Source organism: Caretta caretta, chromosome 1, assembly GCF_965140235.1.
Source record: "Caretta caretta isolate rCarCar2 chromosome 1, rCarCar1.hap1, whole genome shotgun sequence".
NCBI lineage: Eukaryota > Metazoa > Chordata > Testudines > Cheloniidae > Caretta > Caretta caretta.
This window is the reverse complement of record NC_134206.1, coordinates 468,466-494,980: the sequence shown is the minus strand read 5'-3', so window position 1 is coordinate 494,980 and position 26,515 is coordinate 468,466. Positions and strand designations below refer to the sequence as shown.

At 49.9% G+C, this 26,515-nt stretch overlaps 1 protein-coding gene across 1 annotated transcript in view; it reads left to right on the top strand.

Annotated features, from left to right (window-relative positions):
- The window catches only part of DNHD1 (dynein heavy chain domain 1), a 171,281-nt gene that overhangs the window by 58,677 nt on the left and 86,089 nt on the right, over positions 1 to 26,515 (top strand). Inside the window, exons 14-19 of the mRNA XM_075125455.1 lie at positions 361 to 637; positions 927 to 1,054; positions 1,485 to 1,683; positions 3,534 to 3,625; positions 10,334 to 10,550; positions 11,866 to 11,991. Coding sequence (XP_074981556.1) covers positions 361 to 637; positions 927 to 1,054; positions 1,485 to 1,683; positions 3,534 to 3,625; positions 10,334 to 10,550; positions 11,866 to 11,991 — 1,039 coding nt within the window. The remainder of the gene's footprint in view (positions 1 to 360; positions 638 to 926; positions 1,055 to 1,484; positions 1,684 to 3,533; positions 3,626 to 10,333; positions 10,551 to 11,865; positions 11,992 to 26,515) is intronic.

Below are 26,515 nucleotides of genomic sequence, written 5' to 3'. Positions count from 1 at the left end.
AGGCTGGGGATCAGCCGCTCAGTGTGACAGTTCAGCTTCACCCTTGACACCTCTCTGAGCGGAGCCCCTCCAGTTGTCAGTCCTGAGCCTTCCCCTTTCTGGGCTGGAGTCCTGTGATTCTTTCACTCCTTAGACCCCCCGTTCACAGGGGGAGAGCCCCCTTTACCAACTGTGATTGCTTAGCAGGCCACGCTGGATTCTGCTCCCATTGGGAGCAGTGTCCAGCGGGAGCCAAAACAGCCTTTCCAAAACACAGGACCTTTTTAATCTTCATAGTCGAAATCAAAGCCTAGCCGGAGCACAGGGTAGTGTCTGCATGTGTCAGCTGTCCCCCTGATCGGGGTCTGCCTCTGTCCCCAGCTCCTGGACACCTGGGAGGCCTTCGTGTACCGGCAGCAGGAGGCCTCGGACTTCATTGTCTCACGGCGCCTCAGCATCATTGCTGAGCTGGTCGACTCACTGCAGAGAGCCAGACAGGAGCTGCAGGAGTTGCTGACCATGGCCACCACAGGGCAGTTCCTGGACCCCTCCCAGAGCCCACGTGCCATGGAGCAAGAGCTGCAAGAGCTGCACTGCCGCTTCCAGGCCATGGCCACCCGTGTGGCTGAGCTGTGCCGCTCCCAGAGGATCCTCACAGGCATGAGAGCAACGGGGCCCTGTCCTGCATCTGCTGGGGAGACAGAACCCCAGGGCTCCCTACTTGTCCCTGTTACTTCCCAGAGCACACACCCTCGCATCCCCAGGGAAATGCCTCTGTGATTCCCCTCACCTCCAGGCCCCTGCCCACCTCCCTGGGTCCCAGGGGCTCTGCACCCAGCCTGCATGAGAACAGCAGCGGGAGTGCTGCATCCCCTCTGTGCTGTTGCCTGGCTAGGGGTGTGGGCGAGAGTCCTCCCGAGTGAATGTCATGTCCTTGCTCTTCCCAGGGGAGCAGACAGACATCTCCTTCTTGGCCAGGAGCCGGGGGCTCATTGAGGCCCATAAGCATGTCTGGAAGCTGCTCCGCACCATCTCCGAGCAGATCACTGAATGGAGGTGCCTCGCCTTCAGCAAGGTAACAACCGGCACCTGCCTTACAGCTATCCCAGCCCCGGTTCCCTCACTCCCGACCCACAGCCCACTGTTAGCTCAGCCCTGGGCTCCCTCTAGCTTTGCCAGTGCCCCCCCAGTCTTGAGCTGCAACTCCCCAATATCTCAGCCCTGAGCTCCCCCCGAGCTCTGTTGGTGCCCTTCACTTTTGGCCCACAGCTATTCCAGCCCTTAGCTCTGCCCATCCCAGCTCTGCTGGTGCCCCCAATCCTGACTTACAATCTCCCTTGTTATCCCAAATTTGGCCTCCTCCCACACATTCACAGCTCTGCTGATTCCCACCTGCAGCCACCCCGCTATTCCATAGGGCTCTCCTGAGTGTGGATGGATTTGCCTGAGGGAGGCACCCTCCCTCCAGGCTATCTGAGCACCCGCTGGTCTTTCTATCCTACTAGTTCAACGCCCCACTGGCCACGGAGAAGATGGCTGAGTGGCAGAGGGAAGTATCCCACATGGAAGAGTCCCTGCCTGCCGATCACCCCATCCTGCAGGCCTGTGTGCACATGATCACTAGTTTCCAGCAGTTTCTGCCCCTGCTTCAGAAGCTGGCCAGCTCGCTCATGAAGAATAGCTGCTGGAGGGAGTTCTTCATGGGTGAGCCCTGCAGGGAGCGATGGGAGGGAAAATCCATAGCAGAGTGGGGACAATTCTGCAGACTCATTATCCCTGGAGCCCTGCATTCAGCTCCGGCACCTTCAGGCCCAGAAAGGCCTTGACAAAGTGGAGGGAGCTCCAGGCAGCCCCGGCAGGGGCTGAAGAGGCAGAGCTCTGGGAGAAGTGGAAGGAGCTGTATCTGCCCTGCTTAGCTGAGTGCTGGCTCTGAGAGGGGCAAGGGACGATCAGTCTGGGGAGAGCTCCTGGGGTTTATGGTACAGTAGCCTGGACACGTGGGAATTTGTTCAAGCATGGCCCAGCAAGTGAAAGGGTGTGTCCTGCTGGAGCAGCATCAGTGCCCAGAACATGGCTTTATGCACCAGAGCTTGGCAGGCAAAGGCAACCCAATGGCAGGTCTGGGTGGCACAGGGAGCTGGGCTTATGTAAAAGACTGTGGGCTCTTTGCCTCAGTTCCACACGACATTCTGATTAAACGTTGGCACTATACCAAATCAGCGTGGCCCATGAAATGGGTTAAAAGCTGGCTACCTCAGAGAGCCCAGAAGGTAATCAGGAATGGGGATGCATTGTCTCATGCTGATGAGAGGGATGGTCCAGTGGTCAGGGCACCAGCCTAGGACTTGGGAGACTTGGGATCAGTTCCCTGCTCTGCCATGGATTTTTGTGTGACCTTCGACAGGTCACTTAGCTTCTCTGAGCCTTGGTTCCATCTGTACACTGGGGATAGCCCTACCCTGCCGCCCAGGGTGCGGTGAGGTAAAGTGCTTTCAGAGGACTAATGAAAAGTGCTTTGTCAGAGCTAGGGGCATTGATATGTCGGTGGGGGGGATTCTAGTTGATCCTGCAGGGAGCAGTTCTCAGTCCAAGGCTAGTCCACAGCCTCACAATGAGCTGGTAGAAAACCTAAAATCATTGCTGGCAAAGTTTGCAGCTGACACAAAAAGTGGTGAGTAGTAAATAGTGCTAGTGACTGGCTAGTTCCCCGGAGTGACCTGGATCTCTGGGTAAAGGGGGCTCATTTCCACCGCAGGATTTAATACAGCCAGATACCAGGCCCTCCCTCAGCTAGGAACAAAGAATGTAGCTCACAGTTAATGACCAGGGACCACTGTGCCCTGGGAAGCAAGAAATCTGAAAAAGCCTGAGCTGCCAGGCCATCCATTAGCTGCGAGGGCACCTGCACCCAGGCGGGCTAAACGGGAATGTCGAGAAGCAGGGAGGTGGTGTTACCGGACATGGCTTTAGTGGGACCAGCACTGGGTGTTGTGTCCCATTCTGGTGTCCACACTGCAGAAAGGATGTTGGCAAATTGAAAAGGGGTCAGAGAAGAGTGACAGTGATTCAAGGTCTGGAAAACCTGCCTTCTAGTCAGAGACACCAGGAGCTCAGTCTGGCTAGGTGAAGGGGTCCTGGTCGACAAATACCTACATGAGGAGAGGCTTCTGTGAGCCACTTGCTCTGCGATCTCCCAGCCAAAGGCAGAGTTAAACAACTTCAGCCTGGAAATCAGGTGCAGATGTGTAAATTGTGTGTGGAATGAGTCCGGAGCAGCTCCCCCAGGGATGGGGTAGTTTCCCCATCATTGGGATTTAGAGAGGCTCTTTCTAAAAGCCTGGCTCTGGCTCAGCTGTTAGGTACCCGCTGGACACAAGCGTCACTCTCTGTACAGGAGCTAATGGTCCCTTCAGGCCTTGAAATCTATGAACATGTCTGGGGCTTGGGGCTTGCAGCTTTGCCTGTGCCTGCTGGAGCCCAGGACTCCCTGCAGCCTCTGCGAGAGGGTCTGGGCACTGGGGTGCTGACAGTAACCCCCTTGTGTTCTCTTGCAGCAATGGGAGTGAAGTGCCCTGGCAACCTGCAGTTCACGCTGGGCCAGCTGCTGTCCTACCCATTACTGGAGCACAGCGACACTATCCTCAAGGTGAGAGAGGCCCACTGCTGCCCTGTGGGATGGGGGCTCGGCTGTGGCCAAATGGCTATGGAGCGGGGAGGATGCTGGCACCCATCACTGCGGGACCTGGATCCATGGGCAGGCTCACCCTGCCATGTGACTCTCGGTGTTGCGTGGTCAGGATCAGTGATAGCATGGGTTCAACATGGGTAGTTTGGACTCCATATGGGTGGCCTTCCCCTCTGGTCCCACTGGGGGCACTGAGCTGGGCACCCCAGCCCAGATGCTGAGTGGCTGGAAGCGTGGAGTTGAGGGGATGGGTTTCCCCTGTATAGTCCTGATCTGGGGAAGGACCTCCTGTGACCATGGTGTCCCCAGATGGCTGAGAGGCTCTGAAACTTCAGGGAGTTCTGTTCTCAGGCAGTGGGGTGGGTCTGGAGGGGAAGTGAAGGCAGCTGTAAAAATTATATATATAAAAACAAATGGAAGAAAGGGGAAGTTGCTAGTAATGAATATAAATCTGAAGCTAGGAATTGTAGAAAATCAAAAGCCAAGGGGAATAAGGAGAAATCTATGGCCAGCAGATGAGTTTTAAAGTATATTAGGAACAAAAAAAATCCTAATAATGGTATTTGTCCATTACTAAATGGAAATGGTAGAATTATCAAAAATAATAGGCAGATGTGTTAAATAAATGTTCTGTATTTGAAAAAAACCCAGGTGATGTCATCATGCCCTATCATGATGGTAACACTCTTTTCATTTCACTAGTATCTCAGGAGGATTTTAAACGAACTACAGTGACTCCAGAGTGTGGGTACCAACCTCAGGGCGACTGTTAGGAACCAGGGCACAAAACAACTGGTTATCAAGTGTGAACTCCTCAGACACTATAACAGCCTGGACACGGAGTCACAGACAGTCCCCTTGGGTACGCCACTCTGTCTTGTCACCCCAATACCTTTATGACAGATGGTCCCTTACACCAAAGGTCACAGCACAGCATCCGATGAGGTGAGCTGTAGCTCACGAAACCTCATGCTCAAATAAATTGGTTAGTCTCTAAGGTGCCACAAGTCCTCCTGTTCTTTTAGCAATATTCAGGTTGCTCCTAGTCCCAAAGGACCAGTCGCTTACCCAAGGTCAGTTGCACTTTAGATCTCTCACCAAAGACAATGCTTGTAGCCAATCCTATAATAAACTAGCTAAAAGTAATACTAAATAGGAAAAGGAAACAAGAGAATTATTTACAAGATTAAAGCAGGTAAACATACATATGCAAATGAGTGACAATCTTAAGTTTCAAAAAATAATAGAAGCTTCTGTAACCAAGTTCTATATGTTCTTTGGAATCATAGAATCATGGAATATCAGGGTTGGAAGGGACCTCAGGAGGTCATCTAGTCCAACCCCCTGCTCAAAGCAGGACCAATCCCCAACTAAATCATCCCAGCCAGGGCTTTGTCAAGCCTGACCTTAAAAACTTCTAAGGAAGGAGATTCCACCACCTCCCTAGGTAACGCATTCCAGTGTTTCACCACCCTCATAGTGAAAAACTTTTTCCTAATGTCCAACCTAAATCTCCCCCACTGCAACTTGAGACCATTACTCCTCATTCTGTCATCTGCTACCACTGAGAACAGTCTAGATCCATCCTCTTTGGAACCCCCTTTCAGATAGTTGAAAGCAGCTATCAAATCCCCCGTCAATTCTTCTCTTCTGCAGACTAAACAATCCCAGTTCCCTCAGCTCTCCTCATAAGTCATGTGTTCCAGTCCCCTAATCATTTTTGTTGCCCTCCGCTGGACTCTTTCCAATTTTTCCACATCCTTCTTGCAGTGTGGGGTCCAAAACTGGACACAGTACTCCAGATGAGGCCTCACCAATGTCGAATGGAGGGGAACGATCACATGCCCCTACTTATACATCCCAAAATGCCATTGGCCTTCTTGGCAACAAGGGCACACTGTTGACTCATATCCAGCTTCTCGTCCACTGTAACCCCTAGGTCCTTCTCTGCAGAACTGCTGCCTAGCCATTCGGTCCCTAGTCTGTAGCAGTGCATTGGATTCTTCCGTCCTAAGTGCAGGACTCTGCACTTGTCCTTGTTGAACCTCATCAGATTTCTTTTGGCCCAATCCTCCAGTTTGTCTAGGTCCCCCTGTACCCTATCCCTACCTGCATAGTATCTAGGGGACTAGTATCTAGGGGGTGGGATAAGTGTGTATGATCGTTGCAGAGCCCTAGAGGGCAGGTGTGTGCAGGGGTCTGGACACAGAGAATGGCCAACACCCTGTTTCCTGGCAACTGATGGCTTGGCTCTTCCCCCCTGCAAGGTGAGAGCTAAAGGGTTGGAGAACAAAGGAATCCGATGCCCTCCTGGCCCGGGAAAGGGACAAAGCCCAGAGGAGGAGGGGCTGGAGAGAGTTTCAGTTTGGGGCTGGCTGTGGACATGGAGTGAAGGGCAGATGGGGTTGTCTGGCTCACTGCCCCCCAAAATGGACCCAGCTGAGGGGTCCTGTTCTCTGCACCTACAAGCTCTGTTTTAGACCATGTTCCTGTTGTCTAATAAACCCTCTGTTTTCCTGGCTGGCTGAGAGTCACGTCTGACTGCGGAGTTGGGGGGCAGGGCCCTCTGGCTTCCCCAGGACCCCACCTGGGCAGACTCGCTGTGGGAAGCCCTCGGAGGGGCAGAGGAGGCTGAATGCTCCGAGGTCAGACCCAGGAAGGTGGAAGTTGTGTGAGCTGTTTGCCCTGGGGTCAGGCTGCTCTCAGAGAGGAGACTTCCCCAGAGTCCTGCCTGGCTCCATAGGGAGCAGTTTCAGAGCATCAACCGGGGACTCCGTGACTGGCTGCTCTAGCCTTTGTTCCTGGTACAAACAATGCTGGTTCTAGCGGGACCCAGCTGAGAGTGCCAATTCAGGACAAATTGCTTCAAGCAGGGAAGTTACAGGCTGGGATTTCTATGCATACCAAGGCAAACCAAACCAGCCAAACAGAGAAGACTTTGGTTTTACCCCACTGGCTAACCGCAAGTCACACAAGCAATTCCCTTAGACACTCCAATTTCCCAGTATCACCACCAGTGTCACTCATTATGGGGACAGATGGTTATGAAAACCAGTACCCCAGTAAAAGAGAAAAGGTTCTCTCGATCCCAAAGGACCAAGCCCCAGACCCAGGTCAATATACAAATCAGATCTTACCCACAAATCATGCTGTTGCCAATCCTTTCGAACCTAAAATCTAAAGGTTTAGTCATAAAAGGAAAAACATAGAGATGAGAATTGGTTCAATGGAATCAATGACATACAGTAACGGCCAAGTTCTTGGTTCACGCTTGTAGCAGTGATGGAATAAACTGCAGGTTCAAATCAAGACTCTGGAGGACATCCACAACTGGGTCATCAGTCCTTTGTGTAGAGCTTTCATTTGTAGCAAAGTCCCTCCAGAGGTATGAAGCAGGATTGAAGACAAGATGGAGGAGCTGCAGCAGCTTTTTACAATCTCTTGCCATGTGGTCTCTGCTTTCTTTGTCCCAAAGACAAGCTGCCCATCCCATGGCCTGGAAACACCTCAGAGTCCTGTCCATAGGCAGGTCCCTGCATACCTTGCTGAGTCGCAAGGTGTGTCTGCCTTCTCTCAATGGGTCAGTTGTATAGTTGATGGTCCTTAATGGACCATCCAGAAGGCTAGGCAGAGTTGACACCAACTTGTCTGCGGTGTCACCCAGAAGCATAGCACAAGTTTGAAATACAGACAGTATAGAGCCAATACTTACATCTTTAAATACAAAAATGATACATGCATATAGACAGCATAATCCTAACCAGCAAACCATACCCTTGTCTTAGACGCCTTATTTGACCCCCTTTATACAAGATTTGGTGCCACTGCAGGGGCTTGGTTGCAACAATGATCTATACGGTCCCAGTTCATGTCAATCACGTCATAGAGGTCTCCGTTGTCTAGGCGCTCTCTCTGAGCAGTCTCCGTTGTCTAGATGCTCTCTCTGAGCGGTCTCCATTGTCTTCGAGCTCTCCCTGAGTGGTCTCCTTTGTCTTCAAGCTCTCCCTGAGTGGTCTCCATTGTCTAGGCGCTCTCTCTGAGAGGTCTTCATTGTCTAGGAACTCTCTCTGAACAGTCTCCATTCTCTATGAGCTCTCTTCGAGAGGTCTCCATAGTGACAGGTTTGGTCACAGAGACCCCCTTGGGACTGTCACCTGACGTGCTGAAACTACCTCTGAGCCCGTTTTTCCTATCAGCTTGGGACTCCAGAACCCTGTCTTGTTGAGCCAGACACGCAAGCCTGCTGCAAAACAGACCCGTGGTCTGAACCATGTCCCCAAAGCTGCAGGTTTAAACTGAAAACCACTCAGCAGGTACTCCTGTCTGAGCACCCAGACACCCAGCTCCCAATGGGATCCAAACCCCAAATAAATCCATTTTACTCTGTATAAAGATTATGTAGGGTAAACTCATAAATTGTTTGCCCTCTATATCACTGATAGAGAGATACGCACAGCTGTTTGCTCCACCAGGTATTAATCACTTACTCTGGGTTCAATAATAAACAAAAGTGATTTTATTAAGAATAAAAAGTAGGATTAAGTGGTTCCAAGTAATAACAGACAGAACAAAGTAAGTCACCAAGTAAAATAAAGCAAAAACACTCAAATCTAAGCCTAATACATTGAGAAACTAAATACAGGTAAATATCACCCTCAGAGATGTTCCAATAAACTTCTTTCACAGACTAGACTCCTTCTTAGTCTGGGCCCAATCTTTTCCCCTGGTACAGTTCTTGTTAGTTCCAGGTCAGGTGGTAACTAGGGGATTTTCCATGACTGCAGCCCCTTATGTTCTGTTCCACCCCCTTTTATATCTTTGGCACCAGGCAGGAATCCTTTGTCTCTCTCTAGGTTCCCACCCTTCCTTCTAAATGGAAAAGCACCAGGTTTAAGATGGATTCCAGTACCAGGTGACATGGTCACATGTCCTGTGAGACCTCAAGCCTCCATTCTTTCCGTCCTGACTCACGGGAACACAGGAAGTCTTACAAGTAAACAGAGCCATTTACAACCAATTGTCCTAGTTAATGGAGCCATCAAGATGCCAAGCCACCATTAATGGCCCACACTTTGCATAGTTACTTCAGAGTAATACTTTGTATTTCTAGCTTCAGAGACGAGAATGATACATTCATACAAATAGGATGAACACACTCATTAGATTATAAGCTTTATAAAGTAATGATACTTTACTGGAGACCTTTTGCATGAAGTATATTCCAGTTATATTATATTCACACTCATTAGCATATTTTCATAAAGCATATGGAGGGCAATGTCAAATTCATTGTCTACGAGCTCTATCTGAGAGGTCTCTATTGTCTAGGCACTCTCTCTGAGCGGTCTCCATTTGTCTACAAGCTTTCTCTGAGTGGTCTCCGTTGTCTAGGAGCTTTCTCTGAGCGGTCTCCTTTGTCTAGGAGCTTTCTCTGAGCAGTCTCCTTTGTCTAGGAGCTCTCTCTGAGTGGTCTGAGTTGTCTGGGTGCTCTCTTTGAGCGGTCTCCGCTGTCTAGGAGCTCTCTTTGAGCGGTCTCCGCTGTCTAGGAGCTCTCTTTGAGCGGTCTCCGTTGTCTAGGAGCTCTCTTTGAGCGGTCTCCGTTGTCTAGGAGCTCTCTCTGAGCGGTCTCCGTTGTCTAGGAGCTCTCTCTGAGCGGTCTCCGCTGTCCAGGCGCTCTCTCTGAGCAGTCTCTGTGTCCAGGCGCTCTCTCTGAGCAGTCTCTGTGTCCAGGCGCTCTCTGAGCAGTCTTTGTGTCTAGGCGCTCTCTCTGAGCGGTCTCCGCTGTCTAGGCGCTCTCTCTGAGCGGTCTCCGCTGTCTAGGCGCTCTCTCTGAGCTGTTACCTTTGTCTACAGTTCCTGAGATAGTGGATTCTTTCCTTGATGGGCTATCAGTATGTTTGGCTCCTCTGTTGTTGTACCTGAAAGGCTGGTTGTGGGTGTTCCCAAACTCACCACCGATTTCAGAAACACACACATAGCAAAAGTTCCTAACTTCCCATACAGTGACAGCACACACAATCCAACAGGACATTAATATTCAACAGATCAAGATGCCTCAGAAGGCATCCTTTGTACCAGGCATACTTTTATTATATGACAGGGGTGAATATAGGGGGATTTCAGGGAGCTGCTTTGAGGTACAGAGTCCCACGGGGGGCATGGAGGAATGTTCTGGTGGGTGGGGTGAGCAGCGACCCCTGGCAGCTCGGGCCAACTCTGCATGGCGGTGCTCAGGGAAGAACACCACCTCCACCCCCTGACTCACGGCAGCAGGCCACCCAGCGTGTGGGTCAGTGTCCACATCTGCTGCTGGTGTGCCAATTTCTGCTCCTGGCAGCCTCCGTGCCCAGCACTGGCTCTGCCCCCAGAGACTGCCGCTCGTGCCTTCCCACACCCTGAAAAGCTGAGGGGGGAGGGGTGGGTATTGTGTCTATTTTTGTCTGGGGTATGGGGGCGCAACCAAAAAGTGTAAATCAAGGGGGGGCTCAGCTCAAAAACTTTGAAAACTGCTGGATTAGCAGGAAAGGCTCCAACCTGTCGTGGCACTGCCTTAAGCAGCAGGACTGCCTGTCTCTTACGGAGCTGCTGCAAGCCTGAATGCGCACAGCCGGGGCTGCAGCTCACGCCTGTTCCTGCTGCTCCCACTCAGCATGTGTTTGGTGCCCCCAGATCTGGTCAAGTGAGCGAGGCCGTTGCCACTCCCTGGACATCCTGCGCCAGCTGCAGAAGGCCTGGGCTGAGAGGCAGTTCCGCTTGGTCAACTTCATCCTGAACGTGCCCTACCAGGCCCCACTGCCTGACCGTGCCCGCCGCCCACCCAGCAGGCGCTACCGTCCACCCAAGCAGGAGTACGTTTCCAAGGACAGCGGCACCTTCGTGCTGGCTGGTGAGTGCTGCATGAGCAGTGGGGCCCATAGTCATTGATATCAGGGCTTGATTGACCAGTGGGGTGTATCAGAGATTCACAGGTCTGGGCTATGCCCCAGCTTGAAACCAGTCCCTTGGGAGCGAACCCTATAGTGTGCTGGGCCCCAAAGAGCCACACAGGGCAGGCCTGCAGCCTCCAAGACTATGAGACTTGGCCTTTGGGCACCAGAAAACCTGCCTCTCCCCGTGGCTTCCTGTAGTGATTCCAGTCCAGCCAGGTGCCTGTGGGAGGCTGGTACTGGCCCCGTCAGGGCGCCAAGCTCTCAGGGAGCATTTGCAGTGATACCAGGCAGCCTTTGCAAACAAGGTAACATTTTATTAGTCACCTGGCTACAGAATCCAAAAGGTCTTGGCTAGCTCAGAGAGGCAAAGGTGAAGCCATATCCACCCTGGCCAAGCCAGTGCAAAACACCAGTCAAGTGCCTGTCTCTGTCCTGACCCATTCCCAGGGCAGAGCAGCCAACGTCTTCAGAAACCCCTGCTGGCCATCTCCAGTCCTTTGTCTCCAGGCAGGGCATGTGGAGTTCACAATCCCACCTGCCAGAGCTCCCCACTGCTGAGTGTTGGGCATTCCGTCGTTGGGACTTCCTAGTGTTTCTCTGACCCGGTGTTAATCTAGCTCGGTTTCAACTAGTTCCTTAACTACCCTGTTTATTCCATCCAGGCAGTACGGTGGCCCCCACAGGTAGCAATGCAAAGTATAGAGGAAACTGAGGCATGTGAAGGAATAATGAAAATATTACCAAAAATTCCCACTTTGTCACAGGCTGCACGGGGGGGTCGGGGGGAGGTGGGTCTGAGCAGAGCTGCAACCAGAGCCAGCACTCTCCCTCCCAGGGAGACATGGGGCGACTGTTGTTCTCTGACTACCCGCTCCTTTCACCTCTGAGACTGGCCAGACCACGGCTCCGAGTCCCCTTGGGACATGGACTCCGCTCTGTCCAATGAAGCCACCTGGAGTTCCCAGGAGTCTCTCCTAGGAGTGTAGGACTTGAGCTGCTGTGGTCCTGGCTGGTTCCCATCCTCACTGGAAGTTTCAGGCTCCAGACTTGGGGGAAACTCACCCATCCCACCCACTGTCCCAGAGTCCAGAGCTGGGGCAGCAGCGCCCCAGGAGTGTCCACAGCTCAGAGGGTCTCCATCACCAAGGTACAGGGCTTATGCTGGGCCAATGCCCCTGTGTGTACACCTGTGTGCAAGGCCTGGTGGCTCCAGCACCTCTTTGGGCCTCTTGGGGTTGCCAGAGTCTTCACCTCTTCTCTCCCTGAATCCAGACACAGCAGAACTCAAAGCCCTGATGGAGAAAAGCCTGCTAACCTTGAAGAACATCATCCTCTCACCCCACGCCATGGAGCTCCGGGAGGAGGCAGAGAGCTGGATCAGTACCTTGCGTGGCTTTGGTGAGGGCCTGGGGGTGTGAAGGGGAAATGTTTGGCCAGAAGCTGGGAGTGGGTGACAGGGGATGGATCACTTGATGATGACCTGTTCTGTTCATTCCCTTTGGGGCACCTGGCACTGGTTGGGCAGGAGGGGGTGACAGGTTGATTTCCGCCCAGGTGTTCCCTTTTCTTACAGCTGCTTTGCTTGGTGTTGGCTTCTCCTTTCACGGTCTGCCTGCACCACAATGTGAGCCCAGGCTCTGCGGGAACTGGTGTTTGCAGGCCTGGGCTTGAACATCCACACTGAATACTGATCCTAGGGTTCGGATTTCTGGACCAGGAACTCGTACCCATGCTCACGTGTCCACACTGCACGACGCAGAGCCCAGTCCAACCAGCTTCTCCCAGGCTTCCTCGTGCCCTCCCCAGCTGTAGCCTCTGTAGCCTTGTTTGAGGTGCACTGTGGGAAAACGTGACTGTCCATCCCATGGCACTTGACAGGAAGTTCTTGCAGCCCACCAACGCTTCCAGCCAAGCTGTCTTGTGGGTCTGCACCAGGAGTGCTGGAGCCTGTGTAGAAGTGGGGGTGTGGGGGGTTGGCGCCAGAGCTGTGGCTACCCTGCTCCTCCTCTTCCCCCCGAGGCCCCACCCCGAGGGCCCACCCCCGGCCAGGCTGGAAGCTGAAGTCAGGCCATAGTAAGAGTTGCCCAGGGAGCCCAGGCCACTGTGGGGATCCCTGGACCCTCCACCTGCCCTGGCCAGGGGCCTGAAAGCAAGCCCCCAGCCACGTCCCCACTCCCTTTGAGAGAATGGACTTTCCAAACTGCGCCAGACCATTGATGGGATCCACATGCCCACAGCTTGCCCTCCTCAAAGGGCGCTACTCCATTGTTATGCAGGCCCTTTTGGGCCACAGAAGCCAATTTGTGAACACCAGTGTGGCCTGCAATGAAAAAGTTCATGATGCCAGGGCTTTCCTCTGATCAGGGGTCTACATTCATGGACACTATTCCCTTCAAATGATACCAAAGGACATAATGGGAGTTACTATCCCTACTGTTATTCTAGGGGACCCTGCATACCCCCTTTTGTCTTGGCTTATGAAGCCATCTCCTGTTCTCCAAGGGCTTGGTGTGGGTGTAGAGGGGTGGTTGAATGTGCGATTGGCAGATTGAAATCTCACTGGCACTGTTTATAGAACTGTTTTGATCCCAGTGTTATTAATGCTGTCTGCATCACTGTGTCTTGCTGTGCCCGTCACAATCTTTGTGAATCCAAAGGTGGGCCGTTTGCCCTGGGTGGCTAAACTGGTACACTCAGCCAGCAAGTGCACATGGGCAACGGACACCAGGGATGCTTTGTGTGCTCACACGATGGACTTGCACGGACCAGCAGAGGAGGGAGAATAAGATATTTGTAGAGCAATTTTTATAGTAAATGAAGTTTTTCAAGCGATTGCCCTGTCCATCCCACTTCAGCTGTGTGCACACCCAATGCACCAGCGTCAGAGATTTCCCTAAGTGATACCTGTCGGGGCAGCATATGCTCATGCTGCTGCTTGTGGTCTAAAGGTCAGAGCCATAGCCACCCCCCCTCAGTTCCTTCTTACGATCTGTGATGGCTGTCAGAGCATGCTACCGCAAGTCTTTTCCTCTTTCTTAGTGTTTTTTAGTTTACGTAGTTGGTATTTGTTAGCAGTCTTAGTGTAGTGTTTTAGCAGTAGGGTTCCCTTTTCTTTTACTAGTGTACTTCCTTTATGCTTCATTTCCTGTCAGTTCTGGGCACCGATGCCCAGTGCTGGGGCATGCCTTGGTTCATGGGCTTCAAACCTTGCAATGGATGCCAATACCAGTCAGTGACCCGCACTCCAGGTGCTTGAAGTGCCTAGGAGAAGCTCACATCAGTGACGATTGCCAGATTTGCAGGGACTTTAAGCCCGGAACCTAAAAGGACCAGGAGGTCAGATTTGAGGACTTCAGTAACTCAGCTAGAGGTTATGGGTCTACTGCAGAAATGGACGGGCAAGGTTATCTGGCCTGTGATGTGCAGAAGGTCAGACTTGATATCACGATAGTCAGACTATCACGATAGTCCCTTCTGGCCTTAGTGGTCTGTGAGTCAGGTTAAAGCCCCTCCTTATGGACGCAGCCCTGCTCCCAGCCTTGCAACCTTCCCGCTCAGGGTAGTCACCAACCACCGCCACTTGCGTTAGGAACGCTCCTCCTGTTGAGGCAGAGTTTCAGCGCTGATCTCTGATACCCAAGAAGAAACACTGGAAGATGGCATTGAGGGACCCATGATCCAGAAGCTCGAGATCCCAGGTACCACTGTCCAGCAATCAACGTGGGAAGCAGGATACAGTGCGCTTTGAGCCAAGGCCCTGCCTGGTGCACGTGGAGCCTCTGGCAGGGTTTTCGACTGGTACCAGTACCATTGAATGCCAGCCTGTTCCTCTGTGCCGTCCTCTCTGGCTCAGCAGCAGCGAGAGACTCTCCCGGTGCTGTTGTGTAGTCATAAAATGTTATGTTTGTATTTTGTACCATTTAAAATAAAGGCCTAATGTGCCATTAATAAAAATGCATCAGCCAGAATTTCTTTGTGTCTGGCCTGATTTCAAGGTCACCACTTCATTACAGGCTTAGCATTTTAAAATAAGTTAAAAAATGCCATAATTGTTTTTCTTCTGCATTGCAATTTGATGTTCCTGTTCAAAATGTTTTGTGTAAATTAATTCTGTTTTGTATATAAATAAAAAATAAATATTAAAAAATAAGTATAAAAGCCATCACTAAACCAAATATTCTAAAAAAAACCCCCAAACAAATGCAAGGGCGCCAAAGAATTGCTACATGCCCCTATTAAAATATCAAAAAATAGCAAATTAACAACTCTAAAAATAAAACAGGCACCTATCAATAAAAACAAATAGTTGTAATCAAAAACCAGCATAAAATAAGTCCCTAAAAATTAATAAAAAAACAAAATAAAAAATAAAAAAACTATTTAAAAAAACAAACACTCATCGAACAACAATTGATTACAGCATGATGGTGCAAAACTCATTGGTCCCAATAAAAAAAATCACTCTATAAATAGGGTGACTTGCCTTAAAATTTTGGATTCGTCCTGCCAAGACTTCCCCAAAGCATCATGTCATGATCGACAGAACCCAGCTCCTCCCTACCCGTGATCAACCTAGCTGGCCACTAGATTGATCCAAACTCTAAACTAGTAACTATAACATTGACTGGCGGGGCAGAGTGTGTGTGTGTGTAATTAAATGAATATGCTAATTGTTGTATCTTCAATAAAAGCAGCGTATGGCCTTTTCCCCTCAAAAAAATCCCGTGTGCTTCTTATAAGCACAACAGTCACACCAAAGCATGCAGTCTGCCAAGTCTGTTGGTGCAGAACATGTCAGCTGCTAGAGTTCAGCATCCAGTCCGGTGGGCACCTCCAGACACTGGTATCCCCTTGTGAGGTGCTGTCGAGGGGCAAACCAGATGTGATTTCCCTGGTGCTGTCCACTCTGGACTCCTGTCACTGTTCCCTGGCACCCAGAGGCATGGCACCTCCTTGGTTAAAAGACTCAGGTTCATTGTCTGAGTCAGAAGTTGGATCTTATGTCTTGGCCACATCACATAAACCATCACTCTTCTCCAAGAAGTTCTCACTCTGGTATCCAGCAGTGGCTCTGCGTTGGTCAGTCAGTAGGGAGCCTTGGTTGGGAAGAAGTGAAGAACGTAAGAATCATAGAATCATAGAATATCAGGGTTGGAAGGGACCCCAGAAGGTCATCTAGTCCAAACCCCTGCTCGAAGCAGGACCAATTCCCGGTTAAATCATCCCAGCCAGGGCTTTGTCAAGCCTGACCTTAAAAACCTCTAAGGAAGGAGATTCTACCACCTCCCTAGGTAACGCATTCCAGTGTTTCACCACCCTCTTAGTGAAAAAGTTTTTCCTAATATCCAATCTAAACCTCCCCCACTGCAACTTGAGACCATTACTCCTCGTTCTGTCATCTGCTACCATTGAGAACAGTCTAGAGCCATCCTCTTTGGAACCCCCTTTCAGGTAGTTGAAAGCAGCTATCAAATCCCCCCTCATTCTTCTCTTCTGCAGGCTAAACAATCCCAGCTCCCTAAACAATCCCAGAACGGCCAGACTGGGTCAGACCAATGGTCCAGCTAGCTCTCTCTCCTTTCTTCCCACAGTGGCCAGTGCTAGAGCTTCAGGGGGAATGTACAGAACAGGGCAATTTGAGTGACTCACCTGTCTTCTCCTCCCGGCTTCTGGTAGTCAGAGGTTTAGGGTTGCCCCCAGCATGGGGTTGCATCCCTGACCATCTTGGCCATTAGCTTTGATAGACCTGTCCTCCATGAACTTATCTGGTTCTTCTTTGAGTGATGTCCTTATGGGTGCTCCACTTGTAGGTGCGGCAGTGCCCCTGCAGCTGGTATTGGAGATCTTCATCAGCAGTCCCCATTGGACTTCTCCCATCTCCTGCACTGTGCAGGACGTACATATAGCGCTGTGTGGTCCAGCCACCCCTAATTCCTTCTCTACCACCTTTGGTCTGGGACAGAATCCACAGCAGAGCCCGCTTCTCCTATTCCTTCAGTAGATAGTATCTTACCTGCTAGCGTAGCATGGTTAGTATTTTCTTCTTCTTCTCTTTTCTTCTCCTAAAAAAAAAGTTTTTTCTATTGGTTTTGTTTAACTTTACCTCTACAGTTATCTCACTGTGACGTTGCACCCCATAAGGCTTTATGGAAATATGCTTATGAATGTATATATGACATAACTGGAATATGTTTTATGCTACATATGCCATGTAACATATCTCTGTAAAGGTTATGATCTACTGAATCTAGTCCTCCTTTTTGTATGCATGTATCATCTTTGTATTTGAAGTTATGAATATTGGCTGTGTACTTGCTTGATTTTAAGTAGCCTTAGTAAAGCATTTGGTCAGCTTCTTGAGAAAGGAATGTGCAAGTTAAGTGCCCAGTCAAGAAACACTTAATGGACAATAGATCTTGGAAGGCTCCAATCCACATAAGAAGTCTATTTGAGAACGTTCAAGGTAGCATGTGAACCATGGCTGCTAGCTGTAAGTTCTGAGTCATGCATGGACATGTGACTTGCCCATGTGACTCCAAAACTCCATCTTGTAGCTGGGATTCTACACAGGGGGAGGGAGGGGTGTCCACCCACAAGAGGAAGTCTATTTAAATCCCTGGGAGACCCCTCCATTTCATCTTCAGCTGGCTCAAGAGATAGCTTCTCCACCCCCAAAGGATACCTGAAGGAAATTGGAACATAGGACAGTAACTACAGGTGGTGTGAATGATTGCTGGACCCAGACTAGAAGGAGACTAGTCTGTAAAAGGAAGTTTACTGGAACACCTCTGAGGGTGAGGTTTTGTCTGTATTCAGTCTTCTTACTATATGAGGCATAGGTTTGCGTGTTTTATTTTACTTGTAATTCACTTTGTTCTGTCTCTTACTACTTGGAACCACTTAAATCCTACTTTCTGTGGTTAATAAAATCACTTTTTACTTATTATTTAACCCAGAGTATGTATTAATACCGGGGGGGGCGACGACCGGCTGTGCGTATCTCTTTATCAGTGTTATAGAGGGCGAACAATTTATGAGTTTACCCTGTATAAACTTTATACAGGGTAAAATGGATTTATTTGGGGTTTGGACCCCATTGGGAGTTGGACATCTGAGTGTTAAAGATAGGAACACTTCTTAAGCTGCTTTTCAATTAAGCCTGCAGTTTGTGGGAACATGGTTCAAACCTCGGTCTGTGTTTGTAGCCAGCAAGCATGTCTGGCACAACCAGGCAGGGTTCTGGAGTCCAAAGTTGGCAGGGAAGGCAGGAGCAGAAGTAGTCTTGGTACATTGGTTGGCAGCCCCAAGGGAGTTTCTGTGATCCAATCTGTCACACTCATAGCTAGGTTTCTCTTTTTTCCTGCTTCCTGCCTGGGAAGCCTTTTTCTGTCACCCTTATACCTGAATCCTCTGGGTTTAAGAGGTGTGTTTCCTGCAGGGCTACTTTCCCAGTAACGGACGGCCAAACTAAGTGCATCCACTGTTTGGGAGAGGGGACACATCCTGCAAAAGTGTTCCCACTGCCTCGAACTTCTCCTCATAGAGAAATTGCTGCAGCTGGCATTGGATCTGGGCCCAGACTCCTCCCCAGAGAGGGTCCCACACAATTCTAGGTCATCTGCTAATCCTCACTCCCCACATCCTGTGAAGAGAAAGTCATCCCTTTCTTGCTTGGACAGAAAGAAATGGGCTCCCTCCTCACACTCTGAGGTGCACATCATCGGAACACCATCCCTGGCCAGGTCTGTGGCCTCAACATTATCTGGCAGGGGACACAGCTCCAGGGCCCGTCCAAGTCCCTCTGGTACTGACACAAAGAAAAGGTCTACAGACCCTAACTGGGCAAACCTACAGCTCTGAGGAATGAGACAGGCCAAATGCAGGAGCTACGGCGCTAGCACCCTTTCCTATATCAACGAAGTCGTCAGCACCGAGTAAGCCCTTGGCACCATCCAAATCATTGGCCCCTGGCCAAGTCTTCAGTGCCAACCAAGCCATCAGCACTGACCAAATCTTCAGTGCCAACCAAGTTTCTGGTGCCATCTACTGACACCTCAGGGGCATACACCCTTCGTTTGGCACCGTCTTTACACTACCACTGATGATGCTTTTTCCCCCTCCACAAGACTTTAGATACTATAAAGACCTGTTAGTATCAGACACTCCTTCGATATGACCTCCCCTGACTTTCACCCTCCTCTCCAGACTCACGACACTCCCCCCTCTCTCCGCCTTGGATCATAGAATATCAGGGTTTGAAGGGACCTCAGGAAGTCATCAAAGCAGGACCAATCCCCAATTTTTGCCCCAGATCCCAAATGGCCCCCTCAAGGATTGAACTCACAACCCTGGGTTTAGCAGGCCAATGCTCAAACCACTGAGCTATCCCTCCCCCCCAAGGGATGGTACCTCCCTTCCCCAGCGATGAGGATAAAGAGGAGGAGGAAGACATCACTTCCTCATCTACTAGACAAATCACACCTGCTCATCCTCACTACCCATGGTCTACCTCTGGTCTTCAGTCTTGGCAGGAACCACCATGGATGCAGCTACATGTGCCACTCCCTCCAAACTGACCATATTCGGACTCTTGGGTCATGTGCAGGGCACAATTCGAAAGCTCTCCCAGAGAGCAAAGCTGGAGACCTACACCTCTCCCTTCTCCATCAGTCTCTTGCCCTCCGGAAGCTGAACCCCCGCTGTTACCAACTGAAGAGGAAGAACAAGAGGAGCAACAGAAGGAGGAGGCTCCACCAACACTAGGTTTTTCCTTCTTCCCTGTTGAGGCTATCGTGCCTCCACCCCTACGTCTGCCAACAACTTCAGGCACTTTCAAGATCTATTCCACAGGATTGCAGACTTCCTACAGATCCTTTTGGAGGAAGTCAAGGACCAGTAGCATAAACTACTGGATATCTCTACACATTCTCTTCCTCCAAGATTGCTCTACCCATCAACAAGGCTCTTTTTGACCCCACAAAGGTGTTGTGGCAGACCCCGGCATCCATCCCTCCGACCTGCAAATGCACCAACAAGAAATACTCTGTTCTGGCAAAGGAAACAGAATTTCTGTTCTTGCACACACCCACCCAAATTCTTTGGTAGTCAATGTGGTGCAAGAGAAAGGCTGTCAATATCAATCTCATTCTAGTCATCCAGACAGAGATCGGAAATGCCTAGACTTGTTTGGATGCAAAGCGTAGTCATCAGCCACGCTCCAATTTAGAATCTCAAACTACAAAGCCCTTATGGCTAAGTATAACTACTTAAACTACTCCATAAGAACATAAGAATGGCCATACTAGGTCAGACCAAAGGTCCATTTAGCCCAGTATCCTATCTTCCAACAGTGGCCAATGCTAGGTGCTTCAGAGGGAATGAACAGAACAGGTAATCATCAAGTGATCCAACCTCTGCCACCCATTCCCAGCTTCTGGCAAATTGGAGGAACTCTGCCAGGACATACCAAAGGCCAAGAAAGAGCAATTCCAGTCCCTGATATCGGAAAGGCACCTCCCAGCTCAAACAGCCCTACTAGCCTCATTAGACTTTGCAGATACTGCTACCCGATCCATCGCAACTGCTGTGGTTAGGAGGAATGCATCCTGGCTCCACCTCTTGGGTTTTCCTAAGGAGGTACAAACCACGGTAGAGGACTTATCTTTTGAGGGCCAGAAACTATTCTCGGAGTACATGGACGATTCTCTATACTCCTTTAAGGACTCCCAAGCTACATTCTGATCTCTTGGCATCTACACGCCAGCGCCAAAGAGACCTCATGGAAGTACCAACTCCCGCCACAATCCTGAACACAGCAGTACACTCCTTAACAGCACTATGACACCCAGCGCCAAAAACAGAGGCCTCCTACCAAATGTAGACAACCCACTGTTCAAGAGGCTACCTCTCTCACACATCCACTGAAGCAGCAATTTTGAAGGTGTGGTCAAGGCCCTGAGACTCCTTCCCCTCTTCCAGTCATTCTCAGCATCTTCAAGGTCCTAGCAGTTTGGCAACTGTTTAGCTCCATTTTCCCCATCTTGGAGACTCATCACCTCAGACAAGTGGGTGCTAGAAATAAGCAAGGAAGGATACTCCATCCCCTTCCTATCTATCCCACTTGCCATCCCCCCTCCTGGTCCCTCTTCATGGACCCTCTCACAATTCCATTTATTTATTCTAAAAAATAAATCCTCTTTTGCAACTGGGAGCCATAATACTGGTCCCTTCCCAGCATGTGAGACAGGGTTTCTAATCCCACTATTTCCTGATCCAGAAGAAATTCAGTGGCTGGTGACCCATCCTGGATCTTCGCAATCTAAACAAGTTTGTCAAACTGCAACATTTTAAGGTGGTTACCCTTTCCACTATTATCCCAGCCCTAGAACAGGGAGACTGGTTCTTGGCCCTTGACGTCCAAGACGCATAATTTCATATTACAATACACCCTGCCTACAGACGATTTCTCTGATTCATCATGGGCAATGATCACTACCAGTACAAAATACTGCCCTTCGGGCTCTCCACAGTGCCTCGGGTATTCTTCAAGGTCCTGGCGGTAGTCAATGCCTACCTCAGAAAACAAGGAGTCATCATCTTTCCATACTTGGACGACTGGCTTCTCAAGGCCCCATCCAAAACTGACACTCTCCGAGCTGTCCACGTAACGATGGACCTGGTCATGAAACTAGGCCTCCTCATGAATCTACAAGATCAGATAACTGGTTCTGTGGATGAAGGGAAAGCAGTGGACGTGTTATTCCTCGACTTTAGCAAAGCTTTTGACACGGTCTCCCACAGTATTCTTGTCAGCAAGTTAAAGAAGTATGGGCTGGATGGATGCACTACAAGGTGGGTAGAAAGTTGGCTAGATTGTCGGGTTCAACGGGTAGTGATCAATGGTTCCATGTCCAGTTGGCAGCCGGTATCTAGAGAGAGTCCAGCGAAGGGCAACAAAAATGATTAGGGGACTGGAACACATGAGTTATGAGGAGAGGCTGAGGGAACTGGGATTGTTTAGTCTACGGAAGAGAAGAATGAGGGGGGATTTGATAGCTGCTTTTAACTACTTGAAAGATGGGTCCAAAGAGGATGGATCTAGACTATTCTCAGTGATAGCAGATGACAGGACAAGGAGTAATGGTCTCAAGTTGCAGTGGGGGAGGTTTAGGTTGGATATTAGGAAAAACTTTTTCACTAGGAGGGTGGTGAAACACTGGAATGTAGGGGACAATTTCCTGGCACAAGTGCTAGAGGAGCCAACTGGGGGGGCGCTTTTCTTGACCTGCTGCTCACAAACCGGGTAGAATTAGTGGGGGAAGCAAAAGTGGATGGGAATCTGGGAGGCAGTGACCATGAGTTGGTTGAGTTCAGGATCCTGACACAGGGAAGAAAGGTAAGCAGCACGATACGGACCCTGGACTTCAGGAAAGCAGACTTCGACTCCCTCAGGGAACGGATGGCCAGGATCCCCTGGGGGACTAACTTGAAGGGGAAAGGAGTCCAGGAGAGCTGGCTGTATTTCAAGGAATCCCTGTTGAGGTTACAGGGACAAACCATCCCGATGAGTCGAAAGAATAGTAAATATGGCAGGCGACCAGCTTGGCTTAATGGTGAAATCTTAGCGGATCTTAAACATAAAAAAGAAGCTTACAAGAAGTGGAAGGTTGGACATATGACCAGGGAAGAGTATAAAAATATTGCTCGGGCATGTAGGAATGTTATCAGGAGGGCCAAATCGCACCTGGAGCTGCAGCTAGCCAGAGATGTCAAGAGTAACAAGAAGGGTTTCTTCAGATATGTTGGCAACAAGAAGAAAGCCAAGGAATGTGTGGGCCCCTTAATGAATGAGGGAGGCAAACTAGTGACAGAGGATGTGGAAAAAGCTAATGTACTCAATGCTTTTTTTGCCTCTGTTTTCACTAACAAGGTCAGCTCCCAGACTGCTACGCTGGGCATCACAAAATGGGGAAGAGATGGCCAGCCCTCTGTGGAGATAGAGGTGGTTAGGGACTATTTAGAAAAGCTGGACGTGCACAAGTCCATGGGGCCGGATGAGTTGCATCCGAGAGTGCTGAAGGAATTGGCGGCTGTGATTGCAGAGCCATTGGCCATTATCTTTGAAAACTCGTGGCGCACCGGGGAAGTCCCGGATGACTGGAAAAAGGCTAATGTAGTGCCAATCTTTAAAAAAGGGAAGAAGGAGGATTCTGGGAACTACAGGCCAGTCAGCCTCACTTCAGTCCCTGGAAAAATCATGGAGCAGGTCCTCAAAGAATCAATCCTGAAGCACTTGCATGAGAGGAAAGTGATCAGGAACAGCCAGCATGGATTCACCAAGGGAAGGTCATGCCTGACTAATCTAATCGCCTTTTATGATGAGATTACTGGTTCTGTGGATGAAGGGAAAGCAGTGGATGTATTGTTTCTTGACTTTAGCAAAGCTTTTGACACAGTCTCCCACAGTATTCTTGTCAGCAAGTTAAGGAAGTATGGGCTGGATGAATGCACTACAAGGTGGGTAGAAAGCTGGCTAGATTGTCGGGCTCAACGGGTAGTGATCAATGGCTCCATATCTAGTTGGCAGCCGGTATCAAGTGGAGTACCCCAAGGGTCGGTCCTGGGGCCGGTTTTGTTCAATATCTTCATAAATGATCTGGAGGATGGTGTGGATTGCACTCTCAGCAAATTTGCGGATGATACTAAACTGGGAGGAGTGGTAGATACGCTGGAGGGGAGGGATAGGATACAGAAAGACCTGGACAAATTGGAGGATTGGGCCAAAAGAAATCTGATGAGGTTCAATAAGGATAAGTGCAGGGTCCTGCACTTAGGACGGAAGAACCCAATGCACAGCTACAGACTAGGGACCGAATGGCTAGGCAGCAGTTCTGCGGAAAAGGACCTAGGGGTGACAGTGGACGAGAAGCTGGATATGAGTCAGCAGTGTGCCCTTGTTGCCAAGAAGGCCAATGGCATTTTGGGATGTATAAGTAGGGGCATTGCCAGCAGATCGAGGGACGTGATCGTTCCCCTCTATTCGACATTGGTGAGGCCTCATCTGGAGTACTGTGTCCAGTTTTGGGCCCCACACTTCAAGAAGGATGTGGATAAATTGGAGAGAGTCCAGTGAAGGGCAACAAAAATTATTAGGGGACTGGAACACATGAGTTATGAGGAGAGGCTGAGGGAGCTGGGATTGTTTAGCCTGCAGAAGAGAAGAATGAGGGGGGATTTGATAGCTGCTTTCAACTACCTGAAAGGGGGTTCCAAAGAGGATGGCTCTAGACTGTTCTCAATGGTAGCAGATGACAGAACGAGGAGTAATGGTCTCAAGTTGCAGTGGGGGAGGTTTAGATTGGATATTAGGAAAAACTTTTTCACTAAGAGGGTGGTGAAACACTGGAATGTGTTACCTAGGGAGGTGGTAGAATCTCCTTCCTTAGAGGTTTTTAAGGTCAGGCTTGACAAAGCCCTGGCTGGGATGATTTAACTGGGAATTGGTCCTGCTTTGAGCAGGGGGTTGGACTAGATGACCTTCAGGGGTCCCTTCCAACCCTGATATTCTATGATTCTATGATTCTATGGAATGCGTTACCTAGGGAGGTGGTGGAATCCCCTTCCTTAGAAGTTTTTAAGGTCTGGCTTGACAAAGCCCTGGCTGGGATGATTTAGTTGGGATTGGTCCTACTCTGGGCAGGGGGTTGGACTAGATGGCCTCCAGAGGTCCCTTCCAACTCTGTTATTCTATGATTCTATGATAAGAGTCCACTTTAATGCCAGTTCAACAGCTGGAATTCATCGTCACACAACTGGATGGCATACCAGCAAGAGCCTTCCTACCACCTCACAGATTCTTCACACATCTGGTATCCAACGCCCGGGTCTGCCCTCAGATCTCTGCCAGAACCTGTCTCCAACTTCTAGGCCACATGGCCATGTTTGTGGTCAGGCACTCAAGACTACATATGGAATGTCTTCAGACATGGCTCCATTCAGTATATCTTCCCCACAAACAGCCTCCACAAACTCTTATCCATGCTGATGCGAGTCAAGGACTCACTACTGTGGTGGACACAGCCCTACAATGTCTGTGTAAAAGTTTCTTTCTTCCAACCAACATCGACTATGATCCTAACAACCAGTGCCTCCCTAATCGGTTGGGGAGCACATCTCCAAGATCACACAGTTCAGGGCAGATGGTTGTTCACAGACTCCACCCTACACATCAATCTCCTAGAACTATGAGCAGTCTGCAACTCCAATTGAAATTTCTTACCTCTACTTAGAGCAGGGGTTGGCAACCTTCAGCATGTGGCCCATCAGGGTAATCTGCTGGCGGGCCGTGAGACAATTTGTTTACATTGACTGTCCACGGGCACAGCTCCCCGCAGGTTCCAGTGACCACGGTTCACCATTCCCGGCCACTGGGAGCTGCGGGAAGTAGCACAGGCTGCGGGAACATGCTGGCTGCCGCTTCCTGCAGCTCCCAGTGGCCGGGAATGGCGAACCATGGCCACTGGGAGCTGCAGAGGACCATGCCTGAGGACGGTCAATGTAAACAAAAATCTCACCTGCATGTCTTACATCAACAGGAAGGGTGGAGTGAGATCCCGCTCTTTATGCTCAGAGGCATTCAAACTGTGGAACTGGTGTATTCAGAACAGCATCTCTATTTCAGCAGCGGATCTCCCTGGACACCAGAACACCAGTGCAGACACATTGAGCAGGAGTTTCTCCCATGATCATGAGTGGGAACTGGATATGTAAGCACTTCAGCCCATCTTCAACCACTGGGGCCGCCCCACCATAGATCTCTTTGCCACTCAGCACAACACCTGCTTCCCTCAATTCTGTTCCAGAGTGAGACTAGGACATGGATCGCTGGGAGATGTTTCTCAAAACATGAGATGCACCACTCCTTTGTGCCTTCCCTCCCTTTCCCCTCCTGTTCCGAGTACTTCACAAGATACAGGAAGACCAAACTCATGTCATACTAATAGCTCCAACATGGCCACAACAGGTCTAGTATATTTACCTCCTCCACATGATGGTATGCTGACCGATCTCTCTCCACGTAACCCCATGGCTTCTTTCACAGGACATCCTCCATCCCAACCCACAGATGCTTCATCTCAAAGCCTGGCTCCTCCGTGGTTCTGGAGTCCAGAAATAACCTGCTGAGACGCAGTGAAACAGATACTTTTGAATAGCAGATGTGACACGTGCACAACTGTGTTACATGCACAAATGCACTAGATTTCACTGCTGATGCACCTCCCGCCAAGTTCATGCAGCACACACTCCACTACTGCTTATCCTGGACTGCATGTGACACCCGAAACAGTCAGGATTATCCACTAGCTCCATTCGGGTACACTTGGCAGCAACCACTACTTTTCACTGCCCCATAGATGGTCATTCCGTCTTTGCACATCTGCTCATGAAACATTTTCTGAAGGGTCTCCAAAATCTTTATGTTCATATAAGAGACCTGACCCTTGCCTAGGACCTTGGCCTCATCCTACGTTCTCTGACTAGACCCCCATATGAACCGATGGTAACCTGTTCTTATGTGCATCTGTCAATGAAAATGGCCTTACTCATCGCCATCACTTCTGCCCAATGAGTTGGCAAAATCGCAGTTCTTATGGCATATCCACCAAACACATTGTTTTGTAAGGACAAAGTTACACTACACCCACATCCAAGATTTCTACCTAAGGTCCCAACATCTTTCCATCTCAACCAACCAATACACCTTCCTGGCTTTTTCCCAAAGCCTCACAGTGACCAATAGGAGGCAGTTCTACACATTCTAGACGTGAGACGAGCATTAGCTTTTACTTTGACAGGACTAAACACGCTTATTCCTCTCCACCACCGAAAGATCCAGAGGCACAGCCATATCTAAACAACATCT